The sequence below is a fragment of the Physcomitrium patens genome, chromosome 15, assembly GCF_059467195.1.
Source record: "Physcomitrium patens ecotype Gransden chromosome 15, ASM5946719v1, whole genome shotgun sequence".
Classification (NCBI taxonomy): domain Eukaryota; kingdom Viridiplantae; phylum Streptophyta; class Bryopsida; order Funariales; family Funariaceae; genus Physcomitrium; species Physcomitrium patens.
Window position 1 is genome coordinate 16,527,036 of NC_143424.1, and position 24,775 is coordinate 16,551,810.

The following is a 24,775-nucleotide window of genomic DNA, read 5'->3' on the forward strand; positions in this document are numbered from 1 at the left end:
CTGACCCTAGCCTTCAAAGTTCGAATGGCCTCGAGAAACTAACCCTAATCCCTAATATGGCCTCTGGCAGCCTCCTCAAATCCCATTGGTCATGATTTTTGACCAATAGGAATGGAGATTTTTATTTTTCATCTCCATTCATCCATATTGGTGCCCTAATTAATCCTTTTGCTGCCAAAACCCCCTTCTTCATCCCTTTTCTTGTAAGATTTTTACAATGAGTCTTTTTGACACCAAATAAAAAATCCAAAAGAAGTTTTCAAAGGTCACCAATGTCTAACAAAGGTGATTCTAATTATTTAGAAGTCACTATGAACTAAACCAATCTTAAAAGCCACTATGAAAAAGAAATCAAAGTTATAAAAATTCTATAGTAACCTTTTTAAACAACCTCTTCTCAAAGTAATAATCAAATTATATCCTACAACCAACTAAAATCTACTAACATGGCTCTTACCATGTTACTTAATAAATTATATATTAAGTACATAATTACATTATTTTCATATAGTAGCCGAACCACAACACGACAGCGGTATCGGAGATTAGCAGATTGGGTTGTTCGGGGTTCTCTGTAACGTCTAGCGACCTACCGGCTGGGGCAAAAAGGACTTCGACAAGCAGTCGAAGGGCATCCATATAGATTTACGGTGTATTCTTGCAGTCGTTTATATTCCAGCAGTCAAAAACTGATAGACTGCTTGACTATTGGCGAATCTCCATACTACCTTCTACAGCCAGACGCCCAGCGTGTTTTCGAGCAAGAAAGCACGTTATACGACACCGGAGTCAATGAAAATCCATCCAGTATTCCACGTGTCTCTTCTTGAACCATACAAGACAATGGACATACCAAGAAGATGACAAGCTCCACCTCCTCCTATAGAGGTGGACAATAATAGAGTTTCAAGTAGAAGAAGTCTTAGATTCAAGGCGACGCCAAAAAAAATTACAATATCTTATCCACTGGCACGTATATGGTATTAGCGAATACACATGGGAGCCAATAAAGAATCTTGCAAATGCAGCAAAGGCGGTGGAGGCTTTTCATCGACGACATCCATCAAAATCAAGATGAAAACCTTTTTTATAAAAGAAACAACATCTAGGCAAGATAACATTCTACTTTCAATTCTTGTTCGTAGCTTCGTTGTAGTAGTGACGCACATGAGATGGAGAACCAACAACCAGCGGATTCAACTCTAGAGCCTTCATTTGCTGACATGTCGGACGAGACTTTATGATTGTCACAACCTTCAAGACGACGCAATCGAGATGAAGATCTTCAAGAACGATATGTTCTTCGTCGAATAGATGGCGAGATACAACGCGTTTGGTATCACGATTTGGGAAGGGACTCCTGATGTTTGGTGATTTTGTTAGAGGTAGGAACAACTCCTGATGGTGTTCCAAATATTCTATTCGAAGGAAGTTACGAAGGCCTCAACAATGATCAAATAACTGGGTGGTCTTCCGGCCCTAGTATGGGACACTACCGATGGTTGAGAGGTTCTATCAATCATCTTCGAAGAGAACAGAGATCAGAGTATGTCGCGAATATAATTCGTCCCATCATAGATTTCCTCAACATATGATGACTGCTCCTCGTAGAACTCGTCCCTAGAAAGGGGGGTAATGTCACGGCCATAATCATGTAAGCTAATAATTACATATAGAAATATGTAGAAGTAAGTAAAAGTAAGTAAAAATAAGTTAAGTCTATAATATTTAATGTAGAAGCTTCCTAGAAACTTCTTAGATGCTGCTTTGACTTCATAGGTGTCTTTAATTGACTTTTTGGATTAAAAACGTGGTCAATAAGTTGGCCATGTGCCACACATGTTGTTAGCTTGAAGATCAAGCTAACTATGTGGCCCACACGTAGAAAAACTTGCCTTGTAAGTCAAGGCATGTGTCCTACAAAGTCAGCACATATTGGAGGTTCTATAGAATGTCGCCACGTAGCCCCTTGTTAGATAGTATATATACAAACAAGAGTGAAGGCTTCTTCACTCTTGTCAACTCCTTTCTTGCTTCGAGTCTAGTTTCAAGGGTCTCTAGTTTCTTTGTCTTTTGGCAATAGTCATTCCAGTTTCTCTTTCAATATATATACTTATTTATTTATATTTTGTTACCTTTCTTTGAGTAAAGGCTGACTTGTCTAAATTGTTTTTTCATCGAGTTCTTGTCCTTGACATCAATTTCCAAATAAAAGGCCTTTGTAAAGTTTGGATGTACCAAGATTTGAGCCGTAGTAAATGTGGTTTTCATGTCTTGAAACGCCTTCTCCCCTAGAAGTCCCCATTCCAGCTTATCTTTGCATGTCAACCGAGGGAGAGGAGCAGCAACTTGAGAATAATTCTTGATGAAGATCCAATAGAAGTTAGCAAAATCAAGAAAGTATTGTACGTCTCTAATCGTCTTCGGAACCTCCTTAGACACGATTGCTTCCATCTTCTTGGGGTCCATCTTCAAGCCTTCTATAGTCGCAATGAACCTCAAAAACTCCATCTCTATTTGGTGAAATAAATACTTCTCTAACTTGGCATATAGTCCTCACTCGCTTAGTTTCTCTAAGACCAAACGAACGTGCTTTTCATGCTCTTCCTCATTATTGGAGAATATCAAAATATCATCCTAATAGATGACAACAAAATTGTCAAGGTTCTCTTAAAAAATGTCATTCATCATATATTGAAAGACCGCTGGAGCATTGGTAAGACCAAAGGGCATGACATTATACTCAAAATGGCCATACCATGTACGGAATGCTGTCTTCCACTCATCTCCTTTCTTGATTCATACGAGGTTGTAGGCTCCCCTTAGATCAATTTTTGTAAAGATCCTTGCATGTCCAAGTTGTTCTAAGAGACTAGAAATTAAGGGTAACGGATAACGATTTTTCTTTGTTACCTTGTTGAGGCCTCGATAGTCCATGCACATCTGCAACAAGCCATCTTTCTTCTTCACAAATAAGATGGGTGCTCTAGTTGTCGATTTTCAATGACGGATGAAGTTCTTGGCTAGATTCTCGTCGATGTACTTCCGCAACTCCGTCTACGATAGATTGTAGATTAGGCCAAAAGGTGGTTGTGCTCCTTCTTATAAGTCTATGGCGCAATCATATGGTCGGTGTTCCGATAGCATGTCGACATTCTTCTTTTGAAACACGTCTTTAAAATCCTTATATTGCTTAGGTATACTTGTTGTCGAGATCTTCTCCCCGATAGTTGGAGCCGTATAAATGACAAACGGTGTGCCTTCCTTGGACGATCTTATAAACGCTCTTGCTCCAATGAATAAGAATTTCTCTATTCGGAGTGTTCTACTAGGCTTACTCTTGGATGGTTTTGTGGGAAAGGTCATCTTTTGCAACCTCTAATCTATGGATGGGTTATGCTTTTTCAACCAAGAAAAACCAAGAATAATAGGATTTGATGGGATTCTAATAATATTCAAAATAATATGACTACTATAGCCTTTAAACATCACTTCTATAGGTTTTGATTTATAAGTGACACTATCAGACAATAAAGATCGCCCATTTATGACCTCAACGTGAACAGGTCTGGATTTTTGTACTAATGGGATCTTATGACACTTCGCAAATTCTTTGTCAAAGAAACAAGCAGATGCTCCTGAATCTAATAATGCTAAGGTTCTTAGTTTCTGAGGACCAATAAGCAAAAGGATTGTAAAGCAAAGGGCAGGTTGAGCGGAAAGAAAGGAACCTGGTTGTTATTGCAATATTTCATTGTCCAGCCGCACGGTTCTTATTGTGGCTGGGCATCCTCGTTTTCCTAAACAAACGCGCCCTTAGTCCTGATAATACGTCGATTTTGTTTCTTGGGGTAGTTTCCAACTTTGTGGCCTTCTTCACTGCAATACAAGCATAGACCTTCCTCCATACGCCGCTTTTTTTCTTCTTGGGTAAGGGATTTGACACGTACTGCATCAATTTGCATGTCTTCTACCTCTGAATGTGAATTCACGCTGCTTGCTGACATAGTTGGGGCATGGCGAACCGTATGTTGTCTTGAATGTTAGTCTTGGCGGCGTTGGAATAGGCGATCATCATACTTCACAACTTGGCTAATAGCTTCGTTGAGCATTTGTGGATCAAGAAGAGTTAACAGCAAATCCTTCACATTGCCCCTTAAACCCCAATAGAATTGACTCATCAACGCTTCTTCGTCCCAATTGATGTCGCATGCTAATTACCTCAAGTCCGATGCATAGATTGATGTAGAGCGCATCCCTTGTCGTAGTGACCGGATCTTTGTTGTAGTCCATCGAACCTTGTTGTGTTCACCAAATGCTTCTACAAACGACTCCAAAAAGGTTTCAAACTTGTTTAATATGGACGATCGTTTCTCAAACAAAGGAACAAACCATGATAGAGCTTGCCCTGTAAGTAAGGTTCCAACAAGCCCAACACGTGACTCCTCTGTTGGATAGCGTTCATGCTGTAAAACTGTTATCAACGTGATTTGATTGATGAATCCTCAAAACTTAGAACGCGTACCATCGAACTTGTCTAGAAGGCTAACTCGGGGCTCCTTATGTTGTAGAAGCAGCGGTGCTTGTCGAACCTGAGGCAAAGTTGTTCCTCCAAGTGCAGAAGTTTGAGGCTGGTGCAACCTAGATTGTGCCATTCCAGATGCTCCATCAATATGAAGCCTTGCCACAACTCCTTCAATCTCTACAATTCTTTGCGATAACGTAGCGAGGACATTCATGAGAGCACCCAACTTGGACTCCAAACTTTTCGTCATACTAATGTCTTGGCCTTCAGCCATTCTAAGAGAAGGACAGAAATGACTCTACAAGAAGACAATATTGGTTTAGTGGAGGGTACTCCGCAACCTCTAAAATGCCTTAAGAGCTTTAAGAAAAGGGGTAATCTATTCTCTCCAAGAAGAATAAGACTCCAATATTGTAACAAAAGAAATATTAGTTTAGAGGAGGGTAATCCGCAACCTCTAAAATGCTAGTACACTTCCAAGCAGAGGAGTAATCCGCACTCTAATGAGGAAGAAACTAACTCTGATATCTGAGGTGAATGAAGTCTCGATAAATTATCACGGATACAGAAATACAGACTCGAGATCTAACAAGAAGTTCAAGAAGAACTGGCAAGAACTAGATTAATCAGATGAATACAAGAACAATACCAAAGAGGTGAGCTAGAGCTCCAAGAGATGTGTTATCGAGACTGAAGAACTCTTCAACCTCGATTCCAATATATACTCCTATTTAGGAAGCTTCTCAAGCAACTTTTACTAACTAGGAAGCTTCTAGAAGGTTCTAAAGACTTGCTTCTAGAAGGTTTTAAAAACTTGTCTCTAGAAGGTTCTAAAGACTATGTTCCTAACATCTTCTACCAACTAAGAAGCTTCTAGAAGGTTTCAGAGACTTGTTTCTAGAAGGTTCTAGAAACTTGTCTCTAGAAGGTACTAAGGACTATGTCCCTAACAGAGGTATTATTGCATGTTGAAGAGCCATTGATATATATTTTCTTGTCTTGAAGTTGCAAAATATGTATTAGGCTTATTCAATTTCAACTTAGTAGATGTCAATTTTCTTGTCTTTGAGGCTTCTATTTGCCCTTGCAAAGTAGTTATCTGGCCTAAGAGGTGTTGTATTTGAGCCTCCATCTAGGATTGCTTCGCCATATCTCTTATATTATAATTTCTCTACTAGACTCCACTATTATAATATCTTTTCACCTTCCAATTGACTTTTTAAGAGTAGCTCGTAGTAGCCTCAACACAGTACCGAATATAACCACAATAATTGACATTAGACCATATGATGATTATTGATATGCTACCAAAAATAAACATTCTAAGACTTGCTCTCATATCAATGAAACAAGACCATAGTATTTCAAAAACCTAAGATTTTTCTATTCTATATCAATATAATATTTCATCACAAAATGGGATAAAAAAGATCAGAATAGAACTGAATGGAACTACACCAAATAGGATATGAAAGATACCTAAGCAAATATAAATAGAATAGAATAGAAATGAACAAAAGGATGCAAAACCAAACTTTACAAAGAGAAAGGATCTGAAACCATATATGTCCAGTTGCTCCAAAAGGCCTTGGTTAGTCATATTAATACCTTGTCCTACCACCCTGGGCTTTCTAGAATGTTCTTAGGTAATAGACTCCACCTAGATAACTACCTTAAATTCTTTTTCTAGAAGGTTCCTTGGTAGGCCCTACCTAAATAATCGTTGTACATCTTTTTTAGAATGTTCTATGGTAGATCCTACCTAATCTACTAACTAGACCTCAATTCTAGAAACTTCATTGGTTCTAATTATCTAAATAATTATCTTATCTATACACTATTATAATATATATGGAGATAAGAGTGAAGCTTTTTTCACTCTTGTCAATGTCTTTCTAGTCTTTAGTCTTGTTTCAAGACTTTTTGGTCTTCTTGTTTTTGGCAATAGCCATTCTAATTCAATATTATATCATCTTTGAGTGACTTTCTAGTTCCTTTCAAAGATACAAGAATATAGTGAGGATTTTCTTTCTTCGAGATTTATGTCCTTAACATGAAGCTATCATGATTATTTTATTGAAATTTTCTACTCTAAACAAAAAATATATAAAAATATTCTACAACTTAAATTCTTAGTTCGCAAGCATTGTATTTTATTAAAGGCTTTGTTTTATCTACTATTTTTTATTTTAAAGACAAAATAAAATAAATAAAATTTATTAAATCTAAATTCAAATATAATAACTATATTTATGAATATTTATTAAGTAATTTATTTAATGATACTATTAAATAATAAATATTATAAATATGATATATTATATTTCTTATAAAAATTAAAGTAATAGATTTTTTTAGTAATTTTAATGATGTCCTAATTAACAAAAATAAAATAGATTATAAGAAATATCTATATAATAATCACTTTTTATTTATAATATAATCTTGTATTTTTTGAAGATCCAATACAATTAATCTTCTCAATAGCTAAAATTTGATTAATAACTTTTTACTATATTTTAGAATTTATCATTTAATATTTTTTAAAATAAAAAATGATAAATTTGAGGATTCCAAATACTTATAGTGCATAAGAAATTAAAATGATAAATTATAGTTCATATATATATATATATATATATATATATATATATATGAATTCTATGAAGTTATTGTAATTAAGACTTTTAGATTTTATTTTTATTTTTCTTCACAATTTTAGGATTACTTTTTTAATAAAAAACAGAAAATTCATTATATTATTTTATGATTGTATAACTATATGTATCTAATATTTTAATTTGATATAATATTTAAAATTTATCGTTTTGATATTCTCATATATATATATATATATATATATATATATATATGTCTTTCAAGTAATATGGAATCAAATAAATCAATTAAAATATTTAAGTAGTATAATTATATGAAAAAATTAAATGAAGAAGTAAAAATGCATGAGTGGAAATATTTTATAATATGATATATTAAATAAAGTAGTTTTTTTATATTTAACTTATTATTAATTATCACTTTTTATAAGATTATTTGTAGAATTAAAATTTTCTTATATTTATAATATTTTTTTTAGACAATCACCTCTTAAATTATTTTGTATAAAAAAATTTAATTCCTTAATTAATTTTTATATAATAAATTATTAAAAATTTTCGTAATAGGTAATTTTACACATATTAAATTTAAGTAATTTTAAATCCTAAATTATTTATAAAATATTAAATAAAATCTTAAAATTCTATTTCAAAGATCAAACGTATTTTAAAAAATAATTTATGACTATTTTCAACTTAAAAGTTAAAACGAGTTTCATAAAAATCAAATAATTTTATGTATAATAAAACATTTCAGTTGCATAAAATTCAAACTAATATAACAAATATTATAAATGTATGCAAAAAAAAAAAAAAAACAAAAACAAACAAAAAAAACAAAACAAAACAAAACAAACAAACAAACAAACAAACAAACAAACAAACAAAGCTTCTATTTTTTTACATTCTTTATAAACAAAATATTATTATTTTAGAAATAATAATAATTTTATTTATAGTAATTTCTAAAAATTTTAATTGAATTACAAATATTTTGATTTTTACTAACTAGGACACAAAACGAGTTTGTTAAATTGAAACATTCAACAAATATTTAATTGTTTATTTATTGAAAAAAATAATTAATTAATTTTAACCATGGAGTTACATTGTATGCTAGTATAAGCCTTTACAACAATTTTAAAATTTAGTAAGATTGCCAATAGACTTGACAATCTCCAATGTGAAATCAATAAGAACTGTATAGAATATATCTATATATATATATATATATATATTATTTTGTTCTTATTGATTTAGTTATTTCTTATAGTAATCTTGCACAACTAGAAGAGGAATATGATTTAGCGCATTTAGTAAAGCCATAGTTCAACATGGGAGATCTTCTAAACAGCTTCATGAAAACCCATATTTTTTAAACACAATCCTTTAATCTATTTTGCATTGTAAACCATTGAAAATTTTAAACAACACATGTTAATAGCAATCTAAGATGTACATTGTATTGTTATTAACTAGTATTACTATTATTGTTTTAAAGTTTGATGAACCATGATAAATGCTTTATTATTTGACCTTTAAAGAAGTGATATTACAATAGTTTTAAGAAATAATCACTTAATAAGGTTGTTAACATGGAATGTTGTAAAGGGATATGATAATGTTGTGGTCGTTTGATTGAGCTAAATTATATATTTATCTAGTTTTAAGATTATAATAAAATCATCACTTCAAATCTTGTAGGATATTCAAATATTTTTTCATATAATTATATGAACACCTTAGAAAACTATTTACAACTCTAGAATTTAAGAGTAAAATTAAATGGTTTTAAAAACATATTATCATGTGCCAACACTTACTTTGTAATAAAATTATATATTGCTTAAAAAATGGTGTAATTTTTTATACCTGACTATTTAGTTCAAGATGATGATGAATTGAACAATTGTACAAAAAGAATAAAAGTTTGGATTGTGATGGAAAAGGCACTTTTTGGACCTAAATAATTAGTATGTTGCAATTGTATTTTTTAGGCATTTTTAAAATTAGAAAACAGTCCTATTTTGAGTTATGTTTTTTTCCCTTGTGTAAGAGGGTAATGCCAAATACAAAAATATATTCACAAATAATTTGTTATACATGCCATTTTTTGATGAACTAACACTGAAAATACATTTGGAAGAATCTTTGAAGTGCTTTTATTCCTCCAAACCAATTGCACAAACATCAAAAGAGGAAAAGAAAAGGAAAAAAAAAAAAAAAAAAAAAAATCTTGTCACTTCATATTCAACTTGCACTCAATAAAAACATTTGCACTTTGTTGCTAATTAGCAATCTAAGATGCACATTGTATTGTTATTAACTAATATTATTATTACTATTTTTAGATATATAGGCAATGAAATTTGTGACGGAAAGGAGAATAAACATCATGGTGGCGAAATAATTAGACCCTAAACCCAAAAGATGAGGCACAAATAGATTATAAGAAAGAGACACAAAAAAAGTCTCTGTGGGACCCCGGATGGATGCCCTCATGACCTTCCTTCCCACCCACCTGAGAAAAGGGAGAGGGGGTGGGGAATGATGCGTATCTATCTATTCAGGATTCCTCCCCTCCTCCCCCCCCCCTCAGAGCCTGGCTACGGATGGATGAATGGATGCGCACGCACAGCCTGTAGCTGGATGGCGGGGTAGCCTGCCTGCCTTCATGAGTGAGCCAGGGGAGCCACCACCCCCACCCCCACCCCCACCCCCACCAATGGACTAACGATGAAGAAGAAGATGCGCTAGAAGACTATGGATGGATGGATGGATGGATGGATGGATTAGAACGGAGTCAGTCAGTCAGGTGGAGGTGGAGTCCACGACACCAACCCCCCCCCCCGACCACCACCACACCTCCTCCCGAGATTGTCCCGGGAACACCCGCCTCCTCTCGGGACGGAGGAGAACGGGGGCTGAGGGGAGGCGGATGCGGGTCGGAGACACTGGCGGTGCCAGCTGCAACCATGCTGGCTGTGCTGGCTGAGAGGCTGGCCGGGAGGGATGGACAGAGGCAGATATGGAGGAGTAGAGAGCATCATCATCGCCAGCAGGCAAGCACACCACCACCACTCCACACCGCACCACACGGGGTCAGACAGACCCAGACCCACCAACCACCCTTACCCCGCAACAATTCTCAATTGTGTGCTTCCTTCCATTCCATCATCACCCATCCATCACCCCTCGTCGCCATTCCCGGATGCCTCCTTCCTTCCATCCCCCCCCCCTGTCGCCATTCCCCCGATGCCATTGCTGCTCCTCGGATCCTTCCTGGCCATTTTTTCTAGGGTTTCCACATATCCCATGGCTGTCCTTCTCCTTGTCTTGTTGAGCTTCAGCGTTCTTTCCTGCCTTCTAATCGTGCAAGGCTACTGTCCTGGAGTGTAGTTGTCGCGTTTTCAGGAATACGAGCTAGGGTTTTGAGTTTTCTTGACATTATGGAAGTTATTCCGTGTTTGGAAATGATCTGCGAGAGCAGGGCTGGTGCTCTCTTTGTGTGCGAACTTGGAAGTGGAGAGTTTTTGGCATGATTGGGCGGGCGGGGAGGGTTTTACACGGGTTTGGCAACGTTTTCTGAGATTTTGGCGGGGTTGATGCGGAGGGGGAATCCTTTGTATGCGGTGAGTGTTTAAAGAAGCGGGGAAGGTTCGGGAGGGTAGCAACTGTGGATTATGTACTAGGAGACAATTGAGCGTTCCTTTGGTGGCGGACTGGTATTGTAGGTTGTAATTGAATTTGGAGGAGATTGTGAGCTGCATGGATGGCAGGGGGGGGGGTTGGATTGTCAGGATTGCAGAAGGTTGAATAGGTTGGAAGTAGATTGAATAGCTTGGTCCTAAGTTTTCAATGAAGAATTTGACCGATTCCGAGGATTTGAGCTTACATGGCAGGAGATGAGACGAGTTGATTTGACAAGCTGTAGAGTAGGGGAGAGGCGCAGAGTTGCGGCGATTCAGGAGAAAGAGGACTTAAAGCTCTTAGCTGGTTTATTTCCGTGGCTCTGCAGGTTTTGAATGGCCACAATTGAAAGATACTATTATTTATGGTCACTTCGTGAGTGTTGGGACGCCACATGCTGGTTTAGAGAAGTTACAATATGAAAGGTTTAGACGAGCCCAAGAGAACGGCAATCTGGTGCGATTTAATCGTTTTTGGTTTTTCCGACATGTAGGCTTTTTGTGCGGCGCGCGAGATAGAGTAATGATGACGAGCATATAATTAGGGGTTTCATGGTTCGCATGATGCGTTCATTTGCACTTGGACTACTGGATTAGGGTTGAGGCTTTCTCATGCTGCGGCCATCTATCTTGACCTGTCACCAAAGCTCGATTCCCAAATTACTAGAGCGCTTGCAATACTTCTGTTACTGGATTAATAGTGATCAAGGACCTGTCAGCCTCTGAATATGGAACTATTGTTCCGAAGATATCGGCGCTAATCTCCTTGACGGACCTCATTGTGAAACAAGCATCTCGATCATCTGCCTGGGATCGTGTGTTGTGGAGTCTACTTTTTCCTGTCATTTGTGTCAACTTGAAGATCTTATGAGGATCCGAAATGGAAGATTTTCCTTTTCATGTTCTCATACGTTTTGAATGGTATTTGGGGTGGTGGGGAGCGGCAAATTCGGTTTGAGACTTTATGTCCTATGTTCACGACTTTCTTTGCAATCAAATAACACATTCTCATTGTCTGAGATCCGGAGAGAATTGAAGTTTCGAAGCACGAGTAGCGACTTCGTAAAGGGACAATCTGCTGCGTGCCTTGTATGTGCGACGGGCAAAGGTGAAGGAGGATCGGTAACGAAAGCATTTCAAGGAGTATCTACAACCTGGCAGTGGGTGCAGCATGACTGAGCTAACAGAAGATGATCGGGACGCGATCTTACGGTTGAGGTTTTCAGTTGGGCGTCAGTATTCCATGAGGTGACAATGAGAGAAGTCATCAAAGGGAGACATTTAATTGGTGGACACAATGTCGCGCCACACCTCGGGCTCGGCGTTCCACAAGTCGAAAACTCTCAATGACAAATATGTATGAATTCCTTGTTCGTTACTATGGAAGCTTGTGCAATCATGTGCATTAAAATATTTATGTAAGAGAACACTCTTGTTGAAAGAAGGTTTAAGGTCGTGCTCACAGTCCAGAGGTTATGTGAGTGCCAATTACAAGCAAGTAAATTAGCTTGGGAGCACAAACATGTCGGATAACATTTAGGGAGACCGCGATTAAATTATGGATACGCTCCAATCGAGTCTCAGTTTTGATTGAAAAGGACTAGAAAAATAGCCCTTGTGCCAAATTTGGAAGCTCTCAAGTAGAATCACTATGCAGATTTGGCCTCCTACTTGTTGTTAATTGCTATTGGTTTCATGTACTCGAGGCTGGCTTTCATTTCTGCTTTTTTGATCCGACGAATTGTATCTGGCAGATGCTTGGTGATGAAATCGGAAAAGGTGCATATGGGCGAGTGTACAAAGGGCTGGACTTGGAGAATGGCGATTTTGTGGCTATTAAGCAGGTCTCACTGGAGAATATCCCGCCAGAGGATCTTGCTAGCATTATGGTGAGTACTTGGACTATCAAGATAAGTTTAGGTTCTCGAGTAAGTGCACGCATTATTTTGGGACATCAATACACTCCAGCCTTATTGTGCAATCCCTGTGGCTATAAGCAGTTCTCGCAGTGAAGCTTTAGGAAGCTGTTGTGAAGGCATTTTGTGTTGGCATATGTAGCTTTTGATTGTTCTGAAAAGTTTCATGATCTTCTAAACGGAAATGTTTGTCCAATTACTCAAGCTTTTCCTCCAATGTCCTCTGAGTAGAAAAAATCATCGTAGGTTAGTTCAAATATCCAGCGAGTCGTAGATGTTCATTGGTCACTTTATTACGTCTTTAATGGTTGTAGTATTGTCTTACGTATATCGCTACATGTACCTGCACATATCTTGGAACTCCAATTCTTGTCATTTTTTCTGTGTTTTTTTTCTTATGGAAAACATGGCGGTTTGCTAAAGCATATGAATAGAATAAATGCCACTGGAAACACTTTCTTCGAATATGTGTCTGATCGGAGTTAATTTGGTTATGCGTTGATTGAAAATACAGTCAGAGATCGACCTTTTAAAGGTATTTCCCTGAACTGAACTGATTTTAACTTTTGAAAGGATTCATAATAGTTTTCTTTTTTGCAAATTTTTTCAGATTTTTGTTTTTCAAATACTGCAGTTCTTGAAAATTTCAAAGTTCTGTTTTATAATATCGTTTTATTTATGGCCGTGTTTGCAGAATCTCAACCACAGGAACATAGTGAAGTATCAAGGCTCTTTCAAGACTAAAACACATCTTTATATCATTCTTGAGTGAGTGGCAATTTTATTTTCAGAATTTTTGGTTGTTGCTTCATGATTGTGTGATGTCTGAGACGTGTGTAACAACTGTGAAATTGGGGCTATTTTCCTGGATCTTTGTTCAGTTCTTTTTATCCCCGCGTGTCAGAATTATTGACCCGGTGCCTGAAGAGGCTATGAATAAACAGCGTCTATTGTGAGGCAGTGGCGGCGTTTTTTTACAAAAATATCACTTGCACTGGAAGAGTTTTTTCGTACTTGAAGTGGTTTTGGAGGTTGATTATTGGATATTTTGTGTCTTTGTGATCCAGGTTTGTAGAAAATGGATCTCTGGCTAATAATATCAAACCCAACAAGTTTGGGGCCCTTCCTGAAAACGTTGTGGGACGTTACATTGCCCAGGTGTGCTCTTTCTCCCAGGATGCTATTTATTTGTTCATTGTTGGTAGACTTGTGTTTCAGATTTACTTTTAAATATGAGATGCCTGCTCATTATAGACTCTATTTGAACTCTGCCGTTTTCACATCTACAACATTTTTCTGAATAGGTTGCAAAATGATTGATATTATTGGCAAAAGGATCATTGTATTTCAATATGTTAGTGATCTAATGATCTTTGTGTTTTGAAAGATAACCTCTTTTGTTGAAGACATATTCTCTTATAAACTTTCATATGTAGTAGGTTGTCTACATTGATTTTGAAATTTGAAAATTTTCATCTAAATGTATTAAAAGTCATGTGGTGGTTTGGTATTAGATCTTGTGTGTAGTGTGTAGGTTACTGGAAGGTATCATATAATTCCATTTTAATTGTTTTGATTGATTTGGCATAAGTTTGCAGGTTTTGGAAGGTCTTGTTTACTTGCATGAGCAGGGTGTCATTCATCGTGACATCAAGGGTGCCAACATACTGACCACTAAGGAGGTAGAATACTTACCCTTTGGGTCGAGCTGCTCTTAAATTGCAATCTTTTGAATACCTTGCCGAGTAACGTGTCCTGTAGTTTTATTTGTAGATTTTTTGCTTTTGTGTATCTGGAACTGCATGTCTGATGCCTTGATGGAAATTGTCTAAACAGGGGGAGGTGAAACTCGCAGATTTTGGAGTTGCCACCAAATTAACCGAGGCTGACATCAACACTCATTCTGTTGTTGGCACTCCTTATTGGATGGCTCCTGAGGTCAGTGATTTTCTGCCCAACATTGTTTTTCTTTTTAGTAGAGGTTTTTCATATTAGTATAGCTACTATTCTGTCACTAAATTTGCTTATTTATCGTGGACGTTTCAAAGAGTAGCTGACAGAAATAGTTAATCTGTCAGGTGATTGAGATGTCGGGAGTCAGCGCTGCGTCAGATATCTGGAGCGTGGGCTGCACAGTAATCGAGCTGCTTACATGCGTCCCACCATACTACGACTTGCAACCCATGCCAGCTCTCTTTCGTATTGTACAGGTGCTTTCAAAAACCAGCCTATTGTGCTTCTTCTTCCTCTCCTTGTGTGTGTGTGTTTTCGGCACTTATCTGGTGTTACGGTAGGCTTCTGATAAGCACTTTCGAAAATTTACGTCCTTTTACTTGGTGTCGAGAAGAGAGCATTTAAAAAAAACAAGCGGATATGATCCTCTTAGGTGATTTCTTTATGAGATCCCACGAAGAAAATTCTTCTTTATCATTTCATATATGTCTGATTGTTTATGTTTTGCCTTGGATTTCGTTCCCTTTCTTGTTCTTAAATATTTCTTCCAGTTCTCAAAGTTTTTCACTTCTGTCTTTTTATGACACTACTGCATATATGATGTATAGATTCTATACCTATTTTTCTGGTTGGAATAATTCAATTCTTCTCCACTTGTTTGAGGTGCAAGGACGATGAAATGTGGATATCTGGTTACTAAAGATACCCGTGAGTTGGCAGGACGATCATCCGCCCTTACCAGAACATGTATCTGAAGTTATTATAGATTTTCTTCGCCAGTGTTTTCAAAAGGTATGGATTTAGTCTTTTTTAATGTTGCTTTTTATTACCTGATACGTTCTCAGCATATGGTAGTTTGAAACAGGGACTACAGCCTTGCAAATTTAGGGTCCAGGGGATGGTTTAGTTCTGAATTACTGTATTGGATGCACCAAATATGTCGGTTCAGGACGCAAAACGACGACCAGATGCACAAACTTTGTTGGGTCATGCATGGATTCGAAAGTCAAGGCGGGAGAAACGGAATGGAGTAGTCAGGTTCTCTTCTAATCTTTGTGCTGCTTCTTGAGTATCTTTAACTGCTCTACAATTTGATGAACCATGTAGAATGAGCAATAATAGTCCAGCAAGGTTATACGATTATGTTGCTTTACACGAAATAACCTTGGACTGAAGTTAAGGCGGTAAATTATGCGGCAGTGTACCTCGAGGGATTCCATCGACAGAAGATGCCACTAGTGAAGAGAGTAGAACACAAAATGCAGAACCAGCGTCGGAAGATGCACACACGAGGGATCCTTTTGAGTCTGGCTCAGTAAGTGCGCTGACTAATTTTGTTTTTACTTTTTATGTTGTGACAACCACCTCACATTTTATTGATTGGACCCATTTATTAGGGTAGTTTGGTGCCCCGAGAGTGAAATCTACAGTGATGATTATGTTTTGAGTGGCGGAATCATAATTTTAGAAACCTTCTTACTGAGGCTATTACTGTGAGAATGCTTCTCATTGGGTTATTACTATTATTAGGATGATGGCAATGCCAATTCTCTGACGACTAGTCTCGAGGCAAGCAGTAGCCAAAGCAACAGCACTGGTCCACGTGCCCCTCTTCGCATCCCAAGCCATGGCATTGCTCACTTCCCTCGACTACCGGGAAGTCATGATCAAGATTTACTCGAAACATACATGTCCACCACTGCTATAAGAGTACCTCCAACGGTAACTACATCATTAACCAGACCTCCTGCAGGTTCACGGGTTTCAGAGTCCCCAGAGCCGCTTGTGCATAATACAGTCCTTCGAAGGACATCCGGTGGCCCTGAGGAGCATGCTCAATGTGAAGCAAATGTGATGCGGAGTACTTCTGGAAAATTTTCTCATCTTCTTCCAGGTCAAAAGGATGCGGAATTGAAAGACTCCTTGTCGGGAACAGAAATTTGTACTTGGAAAAATGATATCCATGGAATGAAAACAGAAGTAAATGGAAATCATGTATCAACGCAGGTCTCGTTATCTTATCTCCACCCCTTTGTCTTTGTCGAACTCTCTTTATGGTGCGTATGGTGGGTTGGGAGATGCCATATTTTTTCTATGAGTGGCATTAGTACTATCAAGTAAGGTGTACACGATTTACCAATGGCGGTTATCACATGTACTTGCACATTTTCGTATGTCCTTGAGACAATTGCCATAGAATTGTAGGAACTGTGTGAACGTTGGATCCAACTGTTTCGTATTGTAAAACCTTAAAACGTGGTTCACACTGTCTGTTTAGTTGCCGTAATTCTCGTGTGCTGATTGAAATTCTTCAAATACATGCAGGCAGTAAAACCTTCTACTGTCCATTCCAGCAAGTTTACTGACGGACCATTGGATGACAATACAAATGGTCTTTTCTTTGGGTCACATGAAGCTTCTCCTTCAGTTCCAGCCGTCCCTAATCATGGCTTACCTCCTCGTGGAGGCCCTTCTTTAGAAATTCATGCCACTGCTGCAAAGATGAAGGCCAAGACGGCTCAGAGTCAAGCTGAAGCCGAGAGTTTATTAACTGCAAAAACAAATGGATATGAAAGTTCAATCGATCTTGATGATGATGATAGTGTCAGGACTGGCCTGGTAAGCTACGTCGATAAGATGTGTTCGGAATTTCTACTCTTAGGCATTCTTACAATATGTAAGGGTGTTCGTACATTTTTGCTCCAAGGTCATCGTGTAGCAGAATCTGGAAGCCTATTAAGTACATTAATTGTTTGAGGTGATATTGAACTAATCATTTTGTCGTTCTTTGATGCAGGGCATGGTGATCAGGACAGAGGGTAGTGAGTACTTAGCCAAACAGGTAATTTTGGTTTAACTTACAAGTACTAGCTAGCGAGTTTGTATTTTTTTAGAACTATGGGCAATTCGTATGGCATCGTACCTCCACAGGATCTGCGATTCGTTCCTTTCCATCTATTCTTTTCAACTCCTTGTCTTCGTGGATAAGTTATTTTGCTTTTGCATACTCTTGTACATTGCCATATTGTAGTTCGACCGATGGGCTGCTGACCCAGTTTGATGTATAAATGTATTGTGCAGGCCTTAGAAGTAAGTCGGCTGATGGCAATGCTGAAATTAGATGAGACAGAGGAGGTCATTCTTGCAGCTTGTCAGAAGCTATCCAGCATCTTTCGAGAATTTCCAAAACAAAAACAGGATTTTATGAAGCCCCATGGCCTCATTCCACTCATGGACATGCTGGATATGAACAACAATAGGGTACAGCATTTCTTGTGTTAACGTGATTTTGTATTATTTGTACAAATTTGTTTATATCTTGTAACGAGCCTCTTCTATGAATTCATTTATGTTGAATTTTCTTAAACAGGTCATACATGCAGTATTGCAAGTGTTGAACCTGATCACAGACGACAATGTTGAACTTCTAGAAAGTGCTTGTCGTGCTGGCTTGGTGAGTCTTGTCGTCTATTTTGTTTTATGCTTAGTACATGCTTGTGCTAGAAATTGGCTTTTATATTGCTACTCCTGTCAGTTTCTGTATTTTTTTAGTTTGAAAATTATTTCTAGAACGAATGGTAGCAGAAACTCATGAATATGACTCGACTTTTCCCGAAGGTCACTACTATTAATATAATTATGCTGCTCTTCAGATTCCTATAATGATGAGTTTTGCAAGTCCGGAGTGTTCAAAGGAGATGCGCATGCAGGCAGCATACTTTGTACAGAAAATTTGCCACAAAAGGTGGTTTTACTACATTCTTGTTTCAATGTTAATCAATAAGTTAGGTTGTAAACTTGTGTAAGATGCTGGGTTTTTGTTCTCCTAGTTGCTTTGCAATGAAGTTGTGCAGTGCAAATTTTTTGGGTTTATACGTGAATTCTCTACAACTGTTCTTTTGTGCTAAATGAAGTGAATCTTTCACATTTATTACGTCTGCAATATAGGCATTACATTTGTCCTAATTCTATTTTGGGTTTGATGCAGTTCTTTGACTCTACAAATGTTCATCGCATGCCGGGGCCTCCCAGTATTAGTTGGTCTCTTGGAGAAAGATTACGCAAGACACAGGTCAGGTCGTCTGTATTATTCCTACTTCCAGTTTACAGATGCTACAAGATCTAAAACCTAGTAGTCACCTTCATACACCTGTTAGTTTTATTTTGCAAATGAATCCTTTTTATTTTTATTTTTAGGATATGAAAATCAATGACAAACAGTAAGATTTATTAATTGAATAATTCCTTACAGAATCTAACTCACTCACAATCTACGAGTTAGAAGGTAACAACGAGATTTTGTAGACCCGTAAACAAGTCAGTGAAGTCATATTTATGTTTGATTGAAATGGGAGTCAGTACTTGATCCGACTACATGCTTGAAGGTCGTGCTTATAGCTTTTTCTAAGATGCCTCTGTATCTTGTATGCAGGGAAATGGTGCATATGGCCATTGATGGTATCTGGCAGGTCTTGGAACTTCCAGGATTAAGCCTAAAAAATGATTTTTGTCACATATTTGCAAGAAGCAGTATACTTGCTCGATTAGTTGACACTCTTCATACTCTTAACGAGGCCTCTCGGGTGCCTAATGGATCAATGACCACTGAGCAATCTCGTCCGCTCAGCAGCGAAAAAGCGTTTGTAAAGTCGCAATCAGGCCCTATAGATCAGTCAAGAATTGTCAATAAGGAAGTTTTCCGGTCTCGTTCTGGACAATTGGATCACACCCCCGTACGAGTAACTCACGATGGTAACCAGAGAAATCTGCTTGGACTAAATAATGGAGATTCGTCCAGGATGCTGCCTTGGCAGGCCCATCGGGCATGTGGATTACCTGAGTTTTCGTGGCAAAACTTACCTGGACAGTTGGAGTATACTGGGCAACATTCCGGTCATTTGACTCATATGAAACTGGCGATTTCATCTGAGCGACTCTCGGACCCCTTTCAACCAGGCTACGGAGAAAGTACGTGGGTTTTGGGTGGTGATGGTTGTCGAAGGGAAAGAGATGACGAAGCAAGGTCAGATGGTGAGGCAAGGCCGCTTCTGGCGGATGAAGCATGGGGTACACCTAGGTGTATGAATGGGTTGGTGGATACTTCTCATCTTGACGAGGTTGGTTCTCACTTGAAAGTTTTCGCGGTATCAGAAGCGCGCGTCTGCTAGATATATTTTTATTATTGGGAATATGCGTGAAGCTGCCGAACCTAGGCATTAATATCAAGTATATCGAGTCTATCCGTATTAGTTAGTGTATGTTGAGATTGTGTCCATTGTCAACTTTAATCTTAATTTGATGAATAGTACTCACTGATCTGGTTTCCATATTTTATATTTATTTGGTAATCTGTCTGATTAAGCTACAATCGATGTAAATGCAGCACTCTCCATCTATCTTGAATCTTATCGACAAGGATCTTCATATGAAGCCTGTTTCGGGGCTTCTTGACCCTTTGAAACAAGTCTCAGTCAGAGAGAGCGTATTGCCGACACTACATCATTCAGGAGTTGTACGAAAAATGAATGGTAATTTAGACTGAATCAAAGCTAGTTTCGCAGACATGTTATTGGCTCGTCATTGATAGTAGGTTCATATGTTTAGTCTGGGTTGCATTTGTTGTACCAGAACTCCTTTACGACTTCAACGGGTCAACTGGTGCCTCGCAGAATGAGTTGTTCGCAGAATAACCTCTGACTGCGAGTATAACCTCTCTATCTCTAGAAATCCTTCTTTCCTTTCTCTCTTACCATCACCCTCTGGTCTTGTTCAGTGCCAATGTGACTATCATGTAGCACATCCGACATCGAGATTACTGCTTTCGCATCGTCCATTTCTTAGAGAGTGATTTTCTTCTTTGATGTTTATTAGCTATCCGTGATTTGGCATACTTGCGTTGTAGAAAGTTGCGGCTTTACCTGCATTCTTATAAATACTGTAATGCTGTGCAGACAATGAGAAGTTAGGTGGGACTTTAGAGATGAGTCATATTCCTTCTCCAAAATATGGGTGGGGTGGCACTGGCTTCCTTTCACCATCGGCCAAGCTTTCCCCATCACCATCAGCCCGTATGAATCTAAAGCTTTCAGGAGCATTATCAAATACAGTAAGTTTTCTTTCAGTAACTGTTCACTCCAGGTTTCCACTCGCAGTCTTATGTTCGTAATTATTAGACCAACAATTTGGTATGGAAGTTTGTAGATTTAGTAGATATGGGTATAATGTACTTTTATGGATTGAGTGCAATCAGTGTTTGTATAATTCTTTTTAAATGTATTTCATTTTCATGGGGATGGTTGTGCTATGTGGTTTGGTTTCAGGCAGAACCTGCAGCCAACACGTCAAGTTCTACCTCTCAAACTACATCAGGTCAGCTATCTCGACTGCAGGAAACACATAATCCTGAGGAAGCTCAAGAATACCTGGGGAAGGTGGCAAATTTGTTACTGGAGTTTTCTCGTGCAGATACGGCTGTTAAAAAGCACATGTGTAGCACAAGTCTTTTGCAGCGTCTTCTTCAGATGCTTAATACACTACCACCACCAATACTTATAAAGGTGCCATGGGTTTGTCTTTTCTTCCCCAATTCTTTTTCTTTTGCTATCTTTGGTTGCTTTTCGTGTTATTTTCAAACAACCAGTGTGGATTACTCTTGAAATTAGTTTAGCAGAAATTTGTAGACGTGTTAGTTATGTCTTATGTATGAATATTACTATGATTAGCTTAGGTGATGGAAATGTTATGTGAGTTTTCGTTACTGGATGTATAAACTGACGACGGGCCTGGGTAAATCACACTTGAACTGAACATGAAAAGGAATTTGATGGTGGACTTGTATTACCAAATCTCGCAGTAAAGTAATCACTACGGTCTTAGAGAATGCGTACTGAAGTTCAATTAATTGTCGTGTTTCGTTGTCTCCTGAAGGTTTATCTTCATTGTGCAGATTTTAGAGTGCATCAAGCAGCTATCACAAGATCCGTTCACACTTGAGTATTTGCAACTTGCAGAGGCAATGAAGCACTTGATCCCTTTTCTTGAGGCTCGTGATGGCCCTTATGTGGGTCGGATTCACAACCAGGTATGCAGGTGTATCTGTAAAGCTAATCCCTCTGTTAGCTACTCCAAAGGGATGATGAGCTGGATAGCGTTTTTGACATGTTTCTGAGTCGTGCTGCACGTAGCGTTGCTTGGCTGTGTCTGCATGATATCTGGTCAATGAACCACTCACTGCTATGACCTCTACATGCAGGTGCTAAATGCATTGCACAACCTATGCAAAATTAACAAGCGGCGACAAGAGCAGGCAGCGGAATGTGGCATTATTCCTCATTTGATGCATTTCATAAAGATAAATTCGCCTCTGAAGCAATTTGCGCTTCCATTACTATGCGACATGGCTCATGCTTCTCGGACTACTAGGTGTGCTTATTACACTACATGGCTCATGTGTGCTATTGGGTTTATCTCCTAACGCACATGACAGTTAATTTTTGTTTTGTACTCCCTTTTATTGCCAAAGTAAAATCAGCATTTTTTGAGATAATTGCTTTCTCTTCTTCTTAATCTAATATCTGGAGTGAGATTGAGGAAGTAGAGGATCATTTTGTGATATCAGTTTGGAACTTTGCTTTTCCATGGCAAACTACAGGGAATTACTACGAACCAACAGGGGCTTGGACTTTTATCTAAGTCTTCTAGATGACGAGGTTTGGGCAGTGACTGCGCTAGACTCCTTGGCTGTGTGTCTGGCACATGATAATGAGCAGCGGAAGGTGGAACAAGCATTGCTACAGAAAGACGCTTTGCAGAGACTGGTTGCCTTCTTTCAGTCCTGTGGGGCCCCCTCTTTTGTTCACATTCTCGAACCATTTCTTAAAATTATTAGGTATGTCAGACCTTTTTGTGAATTGCTTCATCTTTGTGTACAATGCTGAGATTTCTTATAACAATTAATAGTGCTTTCTCATGAGTTGCATACCGTACGTTTCCGTTTAGTATATTTATAAACCTGCATATCAACCTTCAGAAAATGCTTGTTAGATTAAATTGCAAACTGAATTGATAACAGTTACAGGCAGCCTGTACCTCGAAGGTTCTATTTTACAGTACATTGTTATGCCTTCTGAGGCTTTGCAAGCAACATGAGATGCTGACATTACGATCTATTGAGAAGCACATTGTAATCATTGGTGCCAGTGTAGCTGGTTTTTTTGAATTTTCTTGGTGTGGTTCTGATGGCAGCAAATCAGTTAGGTTGAACACTGCATTGGCAGTCTCCGGTTTAACACCATTGTTGGTAGCACGTCTCGAGAACCAAGATGCTATAGCTCGACTCACCCTGCTCAAGTTGATCAGAGTACGCCACCTGACTAAATTTCATATTTAAGCTTCGTGTTTCTGCTTTAGGCCGTAACAATACTTGTGTTTGCGAATATGAGCTTCATTTTCTTTCCGTTCTTGGTATCAATCAATAATTTGCCTACTTGATTGTTTATTTATTTTTGTCGAGAACTACCACTTCGGCTTTGTGATTTAATATTTTTTAAATGTGTTTCATTCTGGCCTTGTTGTGGAACGTGGATGAGCAGGCTGTTTACGAACACCACCCTCGCCCAAAGCAATTAATTGTGGAACATGATTTGCCAACTAAGCTACAAAGATTGATTGAAGATCGTCGTGACGGTGAGCGTTCAGGCGGTCAAGTGCTGGTGAAGCAGATGGCATACTCTCTTTTGAGGGCGTTGCATATTAACACTGTGCTATAGAACTGTGCTATAAATCATTCCTTAAACCTTTTCTTTTGAGGACTAGACTATCCCTTTTGTGGAAGTGTACCATGCAGTTACAATCATCGAAGCACGAGACCATATGGTCGCTGGCTTAGTATTCTTATTTCATATTTGTGTGGAAGATCAGCAACATGGAAATCTAAAGTTGCATTCTGCGAAGTGAACATTGTGAAGTGGAGCTGGTTTGCAGCCGAAGTTAGTGTGAAACAAAGAATGTTAGTTCCTAGTTTAGAATACTTAATCTAGACATCACTTGGTTTCAACCGTTTCAAGTATTTGCATGAACAATCGAAGACTAACTGCCTCAAACTTCTTAATTCTTTGAGTGGATAGTATTCAATTTTGAATTCTGGTCACAGATACAGTTGCACCACATAATAATAGACATCCAATTCTGTGATCCTCACTAACTGGTTAAATTGCTGTAACTTTAGAATGTGTAAAAGTAAATTTGAAATGTTTACAACATATTATTCTTATTAGGTTACAACATATAACTTACAGTGCTATTAATATTTCGATAAAACGTGATTAATAATATCATACATAATTCAAATATTAATTATTCAGTTGCTGGAAATATAAAATCGGCTCTAAACTAATAAGGTTTCAGTTAAGGCCACAAATATTATTGCTATGGTCATAGATATCATTCTGGCTACAAACTCATTTGTTGAATTTGGCAAAAACATGTAATGTTGTCATGTTGTGAAGAGAAAAAGAGAAATTATAACATATAAGCTAAATTGTAAAGATAGTAGCAAATTACTTAAGAAACACATCTAAAAATTAAGGATGTAGTAAAATTAGTTTAGTTTTAACGTTATCTTTTTGTGAAAAGAGTTTTTACTTATTGTATGAGGCCATAAACAAGACAAAATAAAGTAAATTAGAAAAAAATAATAAAATATGCATCACTAGATAAAACTAGAGAATAGTGTGAAGGTAAAATTCACCTTTCAATTCAAATTATCAGATGATCTCAACTAAGAGCTGCTTCTAATTGGTGGTGTGAAGTGAGACAAACAATTAACACAAACAAAAGAAGAATAAATATAAAACAAGTAAAATAAATGTATTCAAGCAAGTACACACTCTAAAGCATAGTCATAGTGTGCTCACTAGATTTTCATCTATTAAAATATAAAAATAAAAAATAACTTATATTTTTAGATAGGAAATTTTATTATCTTTCCAATGACATTAAAAAGAAATATAAATCCAATTTACTATAAGTTACAAAGATTTAAAGATGAGAGATAAATAGTTAAAAAATTAGATA

At 37.6% G+C, this 24,775-nt stretch overlaps 1 protein-coding gene across 3 annotated transcripts; it reads left to right on the forward strand.

Moving 5' to 3' along the window:
• The first annotated feature begins 10,714 nt into the window (after positions 1–10,714).
• On the forward strand, positions 10,715–23,781 carry LOC112292214 (MAP3K epsilon protein kinase 1). Of its 3 annotated transcripts, none has more exons than XM_024540481.3 (27): positions 10,715–12,189; positions 12,587–12,721; positions 13,263–13,283; positions 13,443–13,516; positions 13,816–13,906; positions 14,347–14,430; positions 14,585–14,686; positions 14,827–14,958; positions 15,422–15,493; positions 15,651–15,739; positions 15,902–16,016; positions 16,232–16,708; positions 17,027–17,320; positions 17,499–17,543; positions 17,783–17,962; positions 18,072–18,155; positions 18,355–18,446; positions 18,690–18,773; positions 19,134–19,818; positions 20,085–20,229; positions 20,653–20,807; positions 21,022–21,258; positions 21,648–21,782; positions 21,954–22,123; positions 22,353–22,589; positions 22,946–23,060; positions 23,293–23,781. In XM_024540481.3, the coding sequence occupies exons 1-27, from the start codon at positions 12,130–12,132 to the stop codon at positions 23,467–23,469; spliced, it is 4,287 nt and encodes a 1,428-aa protein (XP_024396249.1). In that variant the 5' UTR covers positions 10,715–12,129; the 3' UTR covers positions 23,470–23,781. The 3 variants fall into 3 exon arrangements, with proteins under 3 accessions (XP_024396249.1, XP_024396250.1, XP_024396251.1); XM_024540483.3 differs by having other exon boundaries at positions 11,147–12,189; positions 14,340–14,430; XM_024540482.3 differs by lacking the exon at positions 13,263–13,283.
• The last annotated feature ends 994 nt before the right edge of the window (positions 23,782–24,775 follow it).